This window comes from Erpetoichthys calabaricus, chromosome 11, assembly GCF_900747795.2.
Source record: "Erpetoichthys calabaricus chromosome 11, fErpCal1.3, whole genome shotgun sequence".
Classification (NCBI taxonomy): domain Eukaryota; kingdom Metazoa; phylum Chordata; class Cladistia; order Polypteriformes; family Polypteridae; genus Erpetoichthys; species Erpetoichthys calabaricus.
The window spans coordinates 114,128,657-114,141,827 of NC_041404.2; the positions used below are offsets into that span (position 1 = coordinate 114,128,657).

The following is a 13,171-nucleotide window of genomic DNA, read 5'->3' on the forward strand; positions in this document are numbered from 1 at the left end:
ATTATGGGGATGTACATTTAAGATGCAAGATAGGAAACAGGTCTCACCAGCAAGGGTCATTGAGATCCTGAACCAGCTACAATGTCAAGTAACTTTATGTTATCGGGAAATTGGATTCATCTGACATTTAAAGGAGTTTGAAGTGTCAATAACACAAAATCAGAGAAACACCCAAAATTTAAATGCTCATGAAGTGAGGGTGATACGTGCAGCAAACTGTTTTAGAAAAAAGTCTGTTGACTTCTTCAGTAGGAGAAGAGCTGCATCCATCATGTGGGAAGATTTCTGCTGTAGGTGTTTCACAACTTTTGACTAAATCACATCTGAAATAAAAAAAAGAATGATGCATTATAAGACCTATACACCTTGGTTAAATTTCATATAATTTAATTAGATCATTGCCCATTTTAATACTTTTTACTGAAAAAAAAGATACTTATTGATGAAAGGTATTGAATAAAAAATTACGGAAAGTATTGAGACAGCATTTACTTTTCAAAAATATTAAGTAAGAACATACTGTAGAAATGTGCGACTTTCAAGGACATAATGAACCGGTGTTCTTGCCCTCTTGTGATGTACTTTGTATTTCTTGTCTTTAAGACTAAACACAAATGATTTAATTTTGTCCACCTATTCTGACTATTAATAAAGAGGTACATAGGCAAGACATACTATTTAAACATATTTTCTATATTTCATAAACATCTATTTTATGTTTGCAAATGAGTTAGGAAACAAAGAGACTCACACAGCAATTCAGTTATTTCTTTCCACAGGCACTTTTATTGTATTTTTATATATCCGTCTGTGGCTTAAACTGGAATCCCAAAAATAAACTTCCTCACTCTTCAAGCCATTGAGAACACCTTCTTCTTCTTCTTTCAGCTGCTCCCATTAGGGGTTGCCACAGCGGATCATCTTCTTCCATATCTTTCTGTCCTCTGCATCTTGTTCTGTTACACCCATCACCTGCATGTCACCTCTTGCCACATCCATAAACCTTCACTTAGGCCTTTCTCTTTTCCTCCTACCTGGCAGCTCTATCCTTAGCATCCTTCTCCCAATATACCTAGTATCTCTCCTCTGCACATGTCCAAACCAACGCAATCTAACGCAACGTAATCCTATCCATCCTCGTCACACCCAGTGTGAATCTTAGCATCTTTAACTCTGCTGCCTCCAGCTCTGTCTCCTGCTTTCTGGTCAGTGCCACCGTCTCTAACCCATATAACACAGCTGGTCGCACTACTGTCCTGTAGACCTTCCCTTTCACTCTTGCTGATACCTGTCTGTCACAAATTACTCCTGACACTCTTCTCCACCAATTTCACTCTGATCCCAAGTATTTAAACTCATCCACCTTCGCCAACTCTACTCCCTGCATCCTCACCATTCCACTGACCTCCCTCTCATTTACACACATGTATTCTGTCTTGTTCCTACTGACTTTCATTCCACTCCTCTCTAGGGCATATCTCCACCTCTCCAGGGTCTCCTCAACCTGCTCCCTACTATCGCTATAGATCACAATGTCATCAGCAAACATCATAGTCCACGGAGACTCCTGTTTAATCTCGTCTGTCAACCTGTCCATCACCATTGCCTGTCATATGCTTTCTCCATGTCCACAAAGACACAATGCCACTCCTTCTGGCCTTCTCTAAACCTCTCCATCAACATCCTCAGAGCAAATATTGCATCTGTGGTGCTCTTTCTTGGCATGAAACCATACTGCTGCTCACTAATCACCACCTCACTTCTTAACCTAGCTTCCACTACTCTTCCCCATAACTTCATGCTGTAGCTCATCAATTTTATTCCCCTGTAGTTTCTGCAGTCCTGCACATCCCCCTTATTCTTAAATGTCGGCACCAGTACACTTCTTCTCCACTCCTCAGGCATCCTCTCACTTTCCAAGATTCTATTAAACAATCTGGTTAAAAACTCCACTGCCATATCTCCTAAACACCTCCATGCTTCCATAGGTATGTCATCTGGACCATCGGCCTTTCCATTTTTCATCCTCTTCATAGCTGTCCTTACTTCCTCCTTGCTAATCCGTTGCATTTCCTGATTCACTATCTCCACATTATCCAACCTCTTCTCTCTCTTGTTCTCTTCATTCATCAGCCTCTCAAAGTACTCTTTTCATCTGCTCAACACACTCTCCTCGCTTGTGAGTATGTTTCCATCTTTATCCTTTATCGCCCTAACCTGCTGCACATTTTTCCCAGTTCAGTCCCTCTGTCCAGCCAATCGGTACAGGTCCTTTTCTCCCTCCTTAGTGTCCAACCTCTCACACAACTCATCAAACTCCTTTTCTTTAGCCTTCGCCACCTCTCTCTTCACCTTGTGCCTTATCTCCTTGTACTCTTGTCTACTTTCTGCATCTCTCTGACTATCCCACTTCTTCTTTGCCATCCTCTTCCTCTGTATACTCTCCTGTATTTCCTCATTCCACCACCAGGTTTCCTTTTCCTCCTTCCTCTTTCCAGATGTCACGCCAAGCACCCTTTTTGCTGTCACCCTTACTACATCTGCTGTAGTTTCCCAGCTGTCTGGTAACTCTTTACTGCCACCCAGTGCCTGTCTCACCTCCTCCCTAAACTCAACCTTGCAGTTTTCCTTTTTCAACTTCCACCATTTGGTCCTTGGCTCTGCCCTCACTCTCTTCCTCTTTTTGATCTCCAACGTCATCCTACAGACCACCATCCTATGCCGCTTAACTATACTTTCCCCTGCCACCACTTTGCAGTCTTCAATCTCCTTCAGATCAACTCTTCTGCATAGGATGTAATCTACCTGTGTGCATTTTCCTCCACTCTTGTACATAACCCTATGTTCCTCCCTCTTCTTAAAATATGTATTCATCACAGCCATGTCCATCCTTTTGGCAAAATCCACTATCCTCTGACCTTCTTCATTCCTCTCCTTGACACCATACCTACCCATCACCTCCTCGTCTCCTCTGTTCCCTTCACCTACATGTCCATTGAAATCTGCTCCAATCACCACTTTCTGTCCCTTGGGTACACTGTTCATCACTTCACCCAACTCACTCCAAAAATCTTCTTTCTTACCCATTGCACACCCAACTTGAGGTGCATATGCACTAACAACATTTATCATCACACCTCAAATTTCCAGCTTCGTAATCATTACTCTGCCTGACACTTTTTTCACCTCCAAAACACTCTTGACATACTGTTCCTTCAGAATAACTCCTACCCCATTTCTCCTCCCATCCACACCATGATAGAACAATTTGAATCCACCTCTGATCCACCTGGCCTTTCTCCCCTCTCTTGAATGCACAATATATCAACCTTCCTTCTCTCCATTATATCTGTTAACTCTCTCCCCTTACCAGTCATACTGAAAAACATTCAAAGTTCCTACCCTCAGTTCCACTCTCTTTACTTTCCTCCTCTCCTCCTGCCTCCGGACACATCTTCCTCCTCTTCTTCTCCTTCGGCCAACAGTAGCCCAATTTCCGCCAGCACCCTGTTGGCTAACAGTACTGGTGGCGGTCGTTGTTAACCCGGGGCTCAACCGATCCGGTATGGAAATTTGTATTGTTGTCCGCATATTGATTTGGCAAAATTTTACACCGGATGCCCTTTCTGATGTAACCCTACTCATTTATATGGGCTTGGGACAGACACGAAGAAACACACTGGGATTAATAAATAAATAAATTAATAAATAAAGTATCTATCTATCTATCTATCTATCTATCTATCCCCTGTGGCTGGGTTTGGCCATTGAGAACACCTTCTAAGCAACAAAACCAAAGCCCTGCTAAGCAACAAAAAAAAAAAAAAGCCCCGCTAGATAGGATACTCTGTTCTCTCTCTGCTCACACTCTCTTGTGACAAATGTTCTTGACTTTTCTTTCTAACATGCTGCTAATTCTTCACTGTCTCTCAAGATCAGTGAGTAGTCAGATTCTCTCCCAGTCTTTCAGTCTTGCCTTTGAACTCTCCTGCAGCAGGCAGGATCTCCTTGACTGGTCACGACTTCAGCTTCATCCATCCTGACTGACCTTCTGACTCCTGTACTCTATTCTCAGTCTTTGCCTACTTAACCCACCCTCAGAAATGCCATGGGGTCATTTGGCCATTGAAAAAATCCAGCCAAAAAATAACAGTCATATCAGGACCTAAAGATCACTGCCACAGCCTAGCACAGTCATACTGGAAAAGACCACTCATGCAGCTGCAGGAAAACGTTTTATCATAGCCTGAGTGATATTAATATGCCATCTGCTATAGTACTTTGGAAGAGGAATGCATAATACAAAGAAGATATAAAAATGGTTTTGGGTATTGGCATTGGTCTTGGTGAATGTTATAATGATCTTTCATGTAAAATAGGTTTAATGGACTGAGTAATTACATCTTATTTAAAAACCATCTAATGTTCTAAAAGGAGACACTCTTTCAGTACTGTGTAATTGAAGGCTGAGCAATGTCCACGTTATTAGTCATTTTTATCTTTAACTGTGTTTCAACCACACTTTCTGAGGCTCAGAATGTAGAGAAAAGCCAAGCAAAATGACACCTTTTATTGGCTAACTAAAAAGATTACAATATGCAAGCTTTCGAGGTAACTCAGGCCCCTTCTTCAGGCAAGATGTAATCCTTGAAAGCTTGCATATTGTAATCTTTTTAGTTAACCAATAAAAGGTGTCATTTTGCTTGGCTTTTCTTTACATTCATAATGGCTAACACGGTACAACACCCTAGTACTACAGAGGCTCAGAATGAAAGAATTAAAATGTTTCTTTGTTTGGTAAGTAAATACCTACCTGGGTGAATGTCAGATCAAGAGGAGATTTATACTGCCTACATTACAAATAGAAAAAAATACGTTGAGCAAATATACACATGTCTGAAGAAACTAAATAAAGGTAAAGGTGACAATGGAAGGAAAAGCAATATTAATTTTGTGTCAGTTCAGGGGCATAGGTAGGATCATAGATAGATAGATAGATAGATAGATAGATAGATAGATAGATAGATAGATAGATAGATAGATAGATAGATAGATAGATAGATAGATAGATAGATAGACCTCACTTCCAAAAAAATGCCATCTAGTTTCCAGTATCCAACAAAACACTACCTATTCCCTTGCCTCTGACCTCCACCCAAATAATTTCTCCTTTCTTTCCGAGATAGAAAATGAGAAAATCATGGGCATGAAGCTTTGGAAGGGGGAGAGGTACCTGCCAAAAATTTTTATAATGACGGAAGATAATTTGTCCAACTTTTTACTACCATGGAGACAGAGATATGGAGATACGCATCTGTCAGTTTTTGTTTTATGCGGCACACTCATGGTCTGAATTTACGTGAGTGAGAATACATTTTAGATTGCCAATTAAATTATTCTCTGTATGCTTTCTCTTTGACACACCTGCACACAATGTAAGGATCATGAACTATGTTGAAATTTCTAAATGCTAAATGATTATGAATTTGGTTGAAAAGTTAAGGACATTCATAAGTCATCACTAAGATCTTTCAAGTATATGATGTCATCTATCATATAAAATGAGCAATATTATATGTATATAAAAAGCTTGGTTTTTTATCAAGCATCTCAGAATTACTCATAGGAATTGCACTAAAAGTTTGACTAGAATAAGAATTTATCCTACTTCAGAGTAGGACATGAGAGCTGTGAATGAAGTATCCTACACCCTCTCTCAGCTGGGAGTACAAGTTCATGTTTGAGAATGAGTGACACCACAACTTTACAACACTCCAAAACACAAAATGGCACTCATGAAGGCATTTTGTAGTTTCTTTGGAAATCATGATGACATTTGATAGTTTTCTAACACTAACGCTGTAGCTGCACTACAAACACAATAATAATAATAATAATAATAATAATAATAATAATAATAATAATAATAAAGAAAAAGAAACAGAAGATAAGTAAAACAAAAGGTAAAATAAGCTGCATGTACTTGTTGACACTTGGCAACAACATTCAGAATAAAACAGTAATGAAGAATGAGGTGGAAAGATCAAGGTGTACACACCAAATAAGAGTAAAAATTAATATCTGGCACATTTATTTTACGATAAAAGTCCCACAACCATAATTTAAGAAGAATCACCTTCCTGCTGTTATGGCCAAAGGAAATGGCATAACAAGTCTGTCTCTTTCCGTGATCCCCTTTATCCTCTGTGAAGCTAAATTTATGTAATTACCTGGGAGTCTCTGCCTGCCATCTTCAACCTTCCCAGGCTTGTAAAGTACAACAGGAATGTTCTAGGGATTCATGGAATGTAGAGCCCAGGTTGCCTGTGTGACATTTTGCTGTCAATAACCCATCCAGCCCTACTTATCATCAGGGTGATATACTGTCTACTACTATACAGTTTACATCCAGGTCCACCCTTGTGTTGATAATGTGATATCACTTGTTCACACACATGCTTGCACATATACAATGATCTTTATGTTTGTGCCAATTTGCATGGGTGCAATTTGCTTTAACATTAAACTTTGTTTTAAATTTGGAGTGTAACTGTTCCTAGGATGCAAAGACGTTGTCTATGTACAGATCTCTAAGTGATTTAATCTTGGGTGTTTTCCAGACATTAAAAACTGCATACGTTTGAGAAGGTGGTTATCATGGAGAGGTGCCACAGATAAAAGCTCATCTATCTTAAAAAACTTCCTACTTGTTTCATATTCTGAGTGTGTGAAGCACTATTGGGTTGTTAATATATTGGCGATGACTTGTACTTATTGGGGTACACAGCAAGGAATATAAAGAAGTACGGCAGGATTTTATTTCTATTGCGGACCAAGCCTGTGTCTGCTCACCTATTTGTGTCAATGTCCAGGTTTTTATAGCTTGTATATTCGCCACTCAGTAATAAAATTGAAAGATGGTAAAGATGATTTCCAATGATAAAAGGGATGGTGTCCAATCTAAATTTGTGTTCTTGAGAATTCACTGGAAAGAGCACACTTTTGTTCAAATTAATTCTGAGACCAGAAAACTCTTGAAATTCTGTAAATGCTGTTAGGACTGCAAGCACAGTATTTTGTGGATCAAATATATACAGTACCATATCATTGCATATACAGAAATTTTCTGTTCAAGTCCTTCTCTGATAATCCCCTTTTACCTCATAAGCATTTCAACAGTGAACAGCCAGTGGCTCAATGGCGATTGCAAACAGCAGTGCCTAACCCTACCCCTAACCTTAAACCTATCTTTCCAGCAACACAATCCTTTCACTACCTTCAAATTAAAAACTTTGTGAAACAAAGCCTGCCCAATTTCCCTCATCTCTTATGTACCTCTATACCGGAAGAAATTTTTATCAGTCTTGGGGACTCAAACAGCATTTCTGTAATATAGAAAACATTTTAAAGTCCTTCCCTTTCAAAGATCCTGGAGTACAGTGGGAAAAGGATCTCTCACTCAACATCTCAGTAAAGGAATGGAAGGTAGCAATGCACAGAAGTCATTTGAGCTCCATATGCACAAATGCATACAATTATTCAATTTAAAATTATATATCAATTGCACCTCTCTCATTTAAAATTGTCTAAAATATTTCCAGAGCAAGATCCAACCTGTAAACATTGCAATCAAGTTACAGCTTCACTAGGACACGTTTTGGGTGTACACCAAATTAACATAATTTTGGACAAAATTTTTTAAATGCCTTTCAGACAGCCTTGGTGTCACAATCCCTCCTAATCCACTAACAGCTGTGTTTGGTGTACTACCAGATGGTCTTGAAGTGGAGAACTACTAAACAATTTGTAATTGCCTTTACTACACTATTGGCACGTAGACTTATCTTGCTCAACTGGTAGAATCCTAACTCACCTTTTTTAAGTCAGTGGATAACTGATGTAATATATTATCTAAAATTGGAAAAAATCTAATTCTCACTTATAGGATCTGTACATAACTTTTTCAAAACATGACAGGATCTGATAAATAACATTTTAAAATAATCATTTAAATCTAGGAAGTGGATTCTCGCCCCTCTTTTTCTATCTATCTATCTTTATTTATTTACATGTTTTTACTATTATTAAATTGCTACTCTGCTAACCTAGTTCTCTTTCTCATAGGTCAGGGTTGATTTATTTCAAACCAGTTTTGTTACACTTGATTTGCATGTATGGAATGTTTTTTTGATTTTAATAAAATAAAATTAAAAAAAATAAAAAAATTAACCTTTATATATAGTATACAATACTGTACTCTATAGTTTGGTTCAAAATTTGAGAAATGGCAGGTTGTAACATACCCAGATCATCACTATTGCAAAACTGCATTTTACACAAAATGTTACCAACTCTTTCATTTTGGTTGACAGCACATGGCTTCTCCACATAGATGGAGCAATCATGTGACTTACAGGATTCATCATATATATTATTCCATCTCTGTTAAATGGATATCTTTTATAAGTTAATTTTTATCCAGAATTTTAAAAACATTCAGCCCTTCCCAGGATGTATGTGTCGATTTTTACCTGAATATCATCATCTAGGAGCTCCTAGTGAGTTATGACAGTTCACAAGTTCTTGTAAATCCTCATGAAATTACAAGTAGTTTCCTAAACTGAAAACTGATAAAATGCTTTTCCTCCTACTTCTAAGAGTAACACCAAATTTTCATTGGTTAGACATTTTTGAGCTAACATTGGCGAGCTCTGTAAGCCCTGCTTTTTCTTTGAAGGACATGCATTTGGCAGATTGACTGGCAGGATGATGCCCGACCTGTTGCTGCATCCAAATGGTGCCATCTTTCACCTTTATGTCTGGAACAGCTGTGTTGTTCTTATTTGTGAGTGGACGTTGCTTGCAGGTAGGCCTTCTGTCCTCTTTCTCCGATGTAGAACCCTCATCCTCATCTGAGTTCACCTCTGTTATAGCACGTCTTTATTTGAAAACTAGCAGTGTCAGATTGAGGGGAGTGTGAACATGACTGGCAGAATAAAACTGAATAAAAAAAAATGCTAACTTTTACAAGTACCATAAATTTACACTGGCGGTTACAGACTCAAATCAAATGTATGTTTTTATTTTATAATAGTAACAATAAGAGCAGCTCACTATTCAAAATAGACAAGCTCAGAATCAAACCGGGAACCTCTTGATTACAAGTCAGCAGTTCTTACTGCTGTACCACCCAAGTGGTCATGTCAGTGTTGTATCCTAACCCAATTTCTTTTCTACAGTCATATCCTTGAATAAAAGCGCAATTGTGTTGTTATACTTGTACCTTTTGTGAAAGTATTTATTTGATAATTGGACTTCAGTCTTCACACAATATATACTTCATATCTACATTTTGTCCTTTATTACTAAAATATGAACAATTCCTGCCTCGCATTTCATCCTACATTTACACAGATCACTGAAGATATGAAATACACATGAAATGTAAGTATTCCACATGACGATGTATTATTTACCCTATACAACTCCAGGCACCTCACACTCAGGTAAACAGAGTTGAGCTCTGAGAATCTTCTCCGCGACTTGAGCTGCCTCGATCGGGGATGGGATAGCAGGCTATTTGCTGTTTGTGCTGATCGACACATTTCACAAAACAAGAGACGCTGATGAGGAGATGCGAAGGAATTTAAGGTGGCCCGAGATTATGAGTTTTTTTGTAGCCTTCAGGGATTCTAGTGTTGAAAAAAGGTTTACAATACATGTTTTGATTGGTACTTTTATGATTTTTTGTGCTTTGACAACAGTGACTCAATGTGTATTTTTGGGGGTTTTGAAACTCAAGTATTATAATTCTGAAATCAGATCTTATCAGTAACACTGCACAACAATTGTTTTGAAAAGTCTTGCTTCTTGAAAAGTTTGCTGATTGTGACAGGTACTGGGTATGCACAAATATAGTTTTCGTTTTACTGCATCACATAGTAACACTGAGAAATAGACATTTATATGTTTACTGACAATAACGTATTTAGTCACGTCTATGTTTCACATAAGCTATTAAATTCAACAGAATTAAAAGTGTTTTGCTCCTGATTTTCTTTTGTATTCAATGTCTGGTGCATCACGTTGCAGTGTCCAACAGTAGTCAGCAAGCATTGACGGATTCCAGTTGTCCTGGTATCGTTTCTCCATCGTAGCAATGTCCTGGTGAAACCTTTCACCGTGTTCGTCACTGACAGCACCGAGATGTGCTTGGAAGAAGTCTAAGTGTGAGTGGAGGAAATGAATCTTGAGTGACATGTTGCACTTCATTGTCTTGTATGCTTTGAGAAGTCTGTCTACCAGTTGAATGTAGTTTGGGGCTCTGTAATTGGCCCAAAAATTGTCAACAATGTCTTTTAAGGCTTTCCAGGCAATTTTTTCCAGACCAACTAACAGATCTTCAAACCGCTTGTCACTCATAATCTGTCTGATCTGGGGTCCAACAAAAATGCCCTCTTTGATCTTGGTGTCAGTTATTCTTGGGAACATCTGTCTTAAATAACGAAAACATTCGCCTTCCTTGTTCAGTGCTTTCATGAAATTCTTCATGAGTCCCAGTTTTATGTGAAGAGGAGGCAAAAATATCTTTGCTGGGTTGACAAGCGATTCATGTACCACATTTTTCTGTCCTGGAACTAACTTTTTACGGAGTGGCCAGTTCTGTCGAGAATAGTGCGACTCTTTGGCATGGCTGTCCCATTCACAGATGAAACAACAGTACTTTGTATAGCCGAGCTGCAGTCCTAGTAACAGAGACTTTAAGATCTCCTCAGATATTCCATTTGCACCTGCTATACTGGAAGTGCTTCAGCAACAGTTCTATATTCTCATACATTTCTTTCATGTGTGCTGCATAGCCAACAGGTACTGAAGGATAAATGTTGCCATTGTGTAGCAGAACAGCTTTCAGGCTTAACATTGACGAATCAATGAAGAGACACCACTCTTCCGAGTTGTGATCACAACCCAAGGCCAAGAACAATCCTTCAATGTCACAACAGAAACAGAGACTGTCGACTTGTGCAAAAAATGTGGTTATACAGTATCATGATGTTGGCATCGAAACACAGAAATTTTCATACCTGGTGACAGCAAACACCATTCCTGCAGTCTCGAACCCAGCAGCTTGGTTTTTGCTTTTGACAGACCCAAATATCTGACTAAATCGTTCAATTTGGACTGTGTTATCAGATGTGGATCACCTGATGAGCACGGTTCAAAATCCGGGTCAATGTCACTGTCAATACCCCGCATTGCAGTTTCTTCATCTGGTTCGTCTAAGGTCCAATCCTCTGGTGGTTTCAAAATTGGAAGACTGTTGTCATGTGGCATGGCTCTCAGACTGACAGCACATGTCGCTCAGCAAACATGAGGCAGCCATTCCTTGTCTTGATCACCAATTTTGCAGCCGAAATACAGATGATAAGCTTTCTTCACAAGAGCAGTCATCCAACGTCTCTGAGGCGCAAATGTATATTTGCCACAGATATAGCAGAATGTATCGCGGCTGTTACTACATTGACGAGACATATCGCCCGACACCAAAACATCTATAGCATCAAGCTTACTTACTGTTATATTGCTACAGATACTATACTTTACTATACTGATACTATACATACACACTGACTATCTATATTAACCAAATGAGCAGGATCGGTGTATGTAAGCCACCTTTATAGCATGCTGAGACAGTGTCAAGCTCGTTCAGACCTGCCCAGGATGTCAACTTCCACAGAACAGCTTCCAACCTGGCCTGATTCCATGCCTGGACATGCCCAGGCTGCACAAACCATTGTTGATAAGTCACTTATGGGAGCAAAAATGTTTGGATACAAGTATAAGAAAAAATCATGACAAAACTGAAACGGTACGTGATGGGTAAATTTTGATGTGACATTCATGATCAGCACCCAAAAATCTATAAGAAACACCCAACAGTGTTATAAAAGCAAAAACTTTTTTGTGCAGTGTTATCAGTAGTTTGCAGCAATACCATTTTGTGTTCAAGAGAATTACTTATGAATGCTTCGAAATCACTTCAGTTTTTGTGTCTGGTGCCTTCTGACTTCATGACTCATCTTTAAAAGACAAAACCTACATAAAATATACTGTTAGGCTTGTCTTGATATCTAGTTATTCAAGAAATTGAACTTTTTGGGATTACAGTAATCCCTCGCTATATCGCGCTTCGCCTTTCGCGGCTTCACTCCATCGCGGATTTTATATGTAAGCATATTTAAATATATATCGCGGATTTTTCGCTGCTTCGTGGGTTTCTGCGGACAATGGGTCTTTTAATTTCTGGTACATGCTTCCTCAGTTGGTTTGCCCAGTTGATTTCATACAAGGGACGCTATTGGCAGATGGCTGAGAAGCTACCCAGCTTACATTTCTCTTTCTCTTGCGCTGACTTTCTCTGATCCTGACGTAGGGGGATTGAGCAGGGGGGCTGTTCCCACACCTAGACGATACGGACGCTAGTCTAAAAATGCTGAAAGATTATCTTCACGTTGCTATCTTTTGTGCAGCTGCTTCCTGAAACGACATGCTGCACCGTGCTTCGCATACTTAAAAGCTCGAAGGGCACGTATTGATTTTTGACTGTTTGTTTTTCTCTGTCTTTCTCTCTCTTTCTGTGCTCTTGACGGAGGGGGTGTGAGCTGCCGCCTTCAACAGCTTTGTGCCGTGGTGCTTCGCATACTTAAAAGCCAAACATCCCTATTGATTTTCCTCTGCCTTTATGACAGTCTCTGCTCCTGACTCCTTTGAAGAGAAAGATATGTTTGCATTCTTTTAATTGTGAGACGGAACTGTCATCTCTGTCTTGTCATGGAGCACAGTTTAAACTTTTGAAAAAGAGACAAATGTTTATTTGCAGTGTTTGAATAACGTTCCTGTCTCTCTACAACCTCCTGTGTTTCTGCGCAAATCTGTGACCCAAGCATGACAATATAAAAATAACCATATAAACATATGGTTTCTACTTCGCGGATTTTCTTATTTCGCGGGTGGCTCTGGAACGCAACCCCCGTGATGGAGGAGGGATTACTGTACACTTATTTTTGGCCATCCAGACCCTAATTTTAGTCTTTTAACCAAAATTTTTTGGAAGACCAAATTTTGTGCAAGAACTTACACCCTTATGATAAAGACAAAACCAATAGCT

General features: G+C 39.1%; 1 protein-coding gene across 1 annotated transcript in view; it reads right to left on the minus strand.

The window, feature by feature from the left end:
* Positions 1-3,288, minus strand: part of LOC127529677 (uncharacterized) — a 1,084,638-nt gene extending 1,081,350 nt beyond the window's left edge. The window contains exon 1 of the mRNA XM_051934181.1: positions 1,670-3,288. Within this exon, the coding sequence (XP_051790141.1) occupies positions 2,239-3,132 (894 nt within the window). The 5' untranslated portion in view covers positions 3,133-3,288 and the 3' untranslated portion in view covers positions 1,670-2,238. The remainder of the gene's footprint in view (positions 1-1,669) is intronic.
* Between the last annotated feature and the right edge of the window lie 9,883 nt (positions 3,289-13,171).